General features: G+C 60.9%; 1 protein-coding gene across 1 annotated transcript in view; it reads left to right on the top strand.

The window, feature by feature from the left end:
- Positions 1-4648, top strand: part of BAI2 (brain-specific angiogenesis inhibitor 2) — a 39904-nt gene that overhangs the window by 22965 nt on the left and 12291 nt on the right. The window contains exons 9-18 of the mRNA XM_010837082.1: positions 141-247; positions 1019-1213; positions 1390-1458; positions 1536-1644; positions 1969-2299; positions 2679-2784; positions 2972-3015; positions 3281-3407; positions 3855-3958; positions 4061-4163. Coding sequence (XP_010835384.1) covers positions 141-247; positions 1019-1213; positions 1390-1458; positions 1536-1644; positions 1969-2299; positions 2679-2784; positions 2972-3015; positions 3281-3407; positions 3855-3958; positions 4061-4163 — 1295 coding nt within the window. The remainder of the gene's footprint in view (positions 1-140; positions 248-1018; positions 1214-1389; positions 1459-1535; positions 1645-1968; positions 2300-2678; positions 2785-2971; positions 3016-3280; positions 3408-3854; positions 3959-4060; positions 4164-4648) is intronic.

Raw genomic sequence — 4648 nt, 5'->3', positions numbered from 1 at the left:
CTCTCCCCTCCGCTGACATCCACCATCCCTGCTTTTCCCTTCCAAGCCTCCGGCCTCTGTGAGCCTCCATCCTGAGGTGTGGAAGGAAGTGGGTGAGAGCTGAGCCCTCACATCCAGCCCTCTGTCCTGTCCCCCTGCAGGGTCTGCCAGCCGCCGCTGTCTGCTCAGTGCCCAGGGTGTGGCCTACTGGGGGCTGCCCAGCTTTGCCCGCTGCATCTCCCACGAGTACCGCTACCTGTATCTGTCCGTGAGTGCACCCTGCTGGGCTGGGGCGACATAGGGTCTATCCCAGGCTCTGGTGGGAGGTGGAGGGAGCTTGATTCTTGCTCATGCCCATGTGCCTTGGGCTGTAGATGCGTGCCCACTTCTGCCAGCTCTGCCTGTCCTTGTCTGGCAAACTCCTATTCATCCCTCAATACCGGACTCTCTTCCCTTAGCCTTACTGCCTGTGTCTCTGCACCTACAGCCCCCCTGAGCTTCTCCCTCATTAGGTGTTGCGAGCTCATCACAGTGTCTGTGTCCTGTGAGTCTGTGAGCTCCTTGAGGACAGGAACAAAGTTGAAATTATTTTTATGTCCCCAGTGCCCAACCCAGGGCTCCCCATGGGGTAAAAATGGTGTTCGCGAACATGGCCTGTGTGTATTTGTCTGACTGGAACTGGTATTGTGTTTGTGCTTGGAACTTGTGTTTAAGAAGGGAGAGAGCACAGCGCACTTCAGCATGGGTGGACTCCTTTCCACTGGGGAGGTCCCTGGACTGTGTTTATCATCTTTTATATGTGCATCTGAGCTCCTTCCTTCTCTTGCTGCTTCTATTTCAGTCTTTTTTTAAGTGTCTTTAGGGATACTCTCTCTCTGTATGTCTCTTCCTTAGATTCTCTCTCCCCGCAGTTCCTTTGAGCATCTCTATCTGACCTTCTCCCTCTGGATGCGCATGGTGGCTGAACTGGAGCGGGACGGGCCAGGGGCTGGTCCCGGCTCTTGACGCTTCTGTTACAGTGGTCCCCTGTCACCTGCAGCTTCGGGAGCACCTGGCCAAGGGGCAGCGCATGCTGGCGGGCGAGGGCATGTCTCAGGTGGTGCGCAGCCTGCAGGAGCTCCTGGCCCGGCGCACTTACTACAGCGGGGACCTGCTTTTCTCCGTGGACATTCTGAGGAACGTCACCGACACCTTCAAGAGAGCCACCTACGTGCCCTCGGCTGATGACGTGCAGGTATCACTGCTCTGTCAAGAGGAAGGGGGGCTGAAGGTTCAGAAGCCCTCTTTTGGAAGTGGGGGAGGCCAAGCCCCTGTAGCTGAGTCTGCAGGGGGTGTGGCAGGTGTGGCTGTGGCGGGGAAGCTACTGTCCCTGGGGTGGTGACCTCCTGACCCCCACTGCTGTCTCCCCAGCGCTTCTTCCAGGTGGTGAGCTTCATGGTAGATGCAGAGAACAAGGACAAGTGGGATGACGCTCAGCAGGTGAGGGGCTGGGCTACCAGGCTTCTTCCCCCGTGGCTCACTCCCACCTCGGCCCCTTACACCCTTTCTGTCCCCAGGTGTCCCCAGGCTCTGTGCACCTGCTCCGGGTGGTGGAAGACTTCATTCACCTGGTGGGCGATGCTCTCAAGGCCTTCCAGAGCTCTCTGATTGTCACAGATAACCTGGGTACAAAGAGGCAGGCCGGGGAGGGGCTGCTGGACGGGGCCAAATGCAGGATGCCATAGGGGAGGGGATGGTTTCCGAGGGCTCTTCCTGTTTTACTCTCCTGTTCTCCGGTCCTGTCCTCCCTCATTTAACTCCTTAATTTTTTGTCTCTCCATATTTTCTTCCCATTCCCCCATTTCTTTGTTGTTTCTCTATGTGTCCGCCCCACCTCTGTGTCTGTACCAACCTTGATGTCTCCATCTGCCTTCCTGCTCTGTCTCCCCCACGTCTGTCTCTTCCCCATGACGGTTCTCTCCATCTCTTATCTCTCTCGGTCCATGGCAGTGATCAGCATTCAGCGAGAGCCTGTCTCCGCTGTTTCCAGCGACATCACGTTCCCCATGCGGGGCCGCCGGGGCATGAAGGACTGGGTGCGGTACTCAGAGGACCGCCTCTTCCTACCCAAGGAGGTGCTCAGCCTCTCCTCCCCAGGGAAGCCGGCCGCATCTGGGGCAGCGGGCAGCCTGGGCAGAGGGAGAGGCCCCGGAACCGTGCCCCCTGGCCCCGGCCACTCCCACCAGCGCCTCCTGCCGGCAGACCCTGAGGATTCCTCCTCCTACTTTGTGATTGGTGCTGTGCTCTACCGCACCCTGGGCCTCATCCTGCCACCACCCAGGTGAGTCCCTGGGAGGAGGGACGTGGATGGGTCTGCTGTAGATCCTGGCAGGCCCAGGTAAGGAAGGAGGGCTGAGCCTGCGATGGCCACAGGGGATCCGTCCAGAACCTCCCGCAGCCTCTTGGACCTTTTTCCTGGCTGGGGACACAGGTGCTTCTCAGAGATGTTCATTGCAGCTCCCAGAGGCTGCAGAGGAGTCCAGGGGGTGTTGGACCGGGTTCTAGACCTCACTCAAAGTCCTAGGCCCCACTGAACCCTAGGCCTTCCTCTAGCCTTGGCCCCATGGTAGCCTCCTGCCTTTGGTCCAAAGCACCTTCCAGGTTCCCAGCTAGGTGTGGATACCTGCTGGCAGGAGCTGACCTCAGCGTCTGTCCCCCAGGCCCCCGCTGGCTGTCACATCCAGGGTGATGACAGTGACCGTGAGGCCTCCCACCCAGCCACTAGCTGAGCCCCTCATCACAGTGGAGCTTTCCTACATCATCAATGTGAGTAGGGGCCTGGGCAGGGGACCCTGGGGTAATGCAGGAAGGGCAGGCCTGTCTGATGGGGAGGTGGTGTCCCCTTGACCGTGGGCTGAACCTCTGACCGGTGGGGCCCTGCCCTGCAGGATGGGTGGTGGTTGGGGTGGTGAGCACCTGACCCCGCACTGGACTCAGTTCCTCTGCTCCCCAGGGCACCACGGATCCCCATTGTGCCAGCTGGGACTACTCCAGAGCGTGAGTTGGGCCAGGGCTCAGTGCAGGGAAGGCTGCAGCCGCAGGACTCCCCTCGGGTGGGGGTGTCCCACCTGGAAGGCCAGAGGGCGGGTTCCTGGGCACCATCCTTGGCCTAAGGGATCAAGGGCAGACCCCGGGGCTCTGGCTGCCTGCCTCTTGGACGTGGCCTTGCCCTGGGTCTCACCTCTTCTTGGGCAGTGGCTGGCACTGGGGGTGGGACTGCCGAGCCAGGCTGGGACTCATTCCCCCTCTCCCTGGACCCAAGAGATGCCAGCTCAGGGGACTGGGATACCGAGAGCTGCCAGACGCTGGAGACACAGGCAGCCCACACCCGCTGCCAGTGCCAGCGCCTGTCCACCTTCGCCGTGCTGGCCCAGCCGCCCAAGGACCTGGTGAGTGGGAGGGAAGTGCCCAGGATGGACAGGAGAAGAGATTCCTGGGTGCCAGGGGCCATCTGTGGTGGTGGCAGGGGGGGGACCTGGGTGATCCTACATGGCATCTGAGTAGGTATATTTGTGGGAGGGCACAAGGAAGTCTGTGCCCCCGGGATGGTGCCCACAATGATGACACATGGCAGTGGGTGATTTGCCTACATGTACACACACGTGTGCATCTGGTTGTGAGCGGAAGAGTGGGTGACAGCATAAATACGCGTCTACGTATGTGACTGGGTCTGCTCCGTGCGCGTGTGAAGGCAGCAGTGAGCCCCCTCTGTGTGTACGTGTGACACAGATGGAGGTGCCAGTCTGTCCTAGACAGGAAGTGGGGGAGGGCGAGGGCACCCCTGCAGCTGCTCCCCACCCCCGTGACCCATCGGACTGTCTGCCCCTCTTCCCCAGACCCTGGAGCTGGCGGGCGCCCCCTCGGTCCCCCTTGTGATCGGCTGTGCTGTGTCCTGCATGGCACTGCTCACCCTGCTTGCCATCTACGCTGCCTTCTGGAGGTAGGTGGGATGGTGGGGGGTAGGGGTGGGGTAGGAGGTGTCCGGCCACCCCAGGTTGCTAGCTTTTCTGTGCCCACTGTGTACCCCCCACCCCACCCCCAGGTTCATAAAATCTGAACGCTCCATCATCTTGCTGAACTTCTGCCTGTCCATCCTGGCATCCAACATCCTCATCCTTGTGGGCCAGTCGCGGGTGCTGAGCAAGGCAGGTGCAGGCTCACAGGGGTGCCGGGGTGTGAGAGCCGGGTGAAGGGGGGGACGGCACACACGTGCGTGTGTATGAAACTGAAGTGCTGGATGTGTGTAGACTCTCAAGCGGGGGTTGTGAGAGAGTGCGAGTGGGAGCTGGTATGTGTGAGCATCCATGCGGGCGTTGGAGAGGGGGGTGTGTGTGTTCCAGGGAGAGATGTCTGTGTACATCTGCGAACGTGGAGGTGAGCTGAGCGAGTGTGTGCACGTGTGTTGGGGGTGTCTGCCGGCATGAAGGAGCCCAAGTGAAGCCTCTTGCACCCCTTGCCCACGTCTGATCTGTGCTGGCTGCCCCCCTTGTGCCCCCACGGCCCTCTCTACCTGTCGCCAGCCCTGCTGGTGCCAGACGTGTGGCCCACCTGGCCGTGACGTCGCAGGCCCTCCTGTTTGTCCCCCTCCCTGGCAGCCCCGTCTGTGCGTGGGCAGCCCGCCTGCCTGCCC

This window comes from Bison bison, unplaced genomic scaffold, assembly GCF_000754665.1.
Source record: "Bison bison bison isolate TAMUID 2011002044 unplaced genomic scaffold, Bison_UMD1.0 scf7180017864068, whole genome shotgun sequence".
In the NCBI taxonomy this organism is placed as follows: Eukaryota; Metazoa; Chordata; class Mammalia; order Artiodactyla; family Bovidae; genus Bison; species Bison bison.
This window is presented reverse-complemented; position numbering and strand designations above follow the sequence as displayed.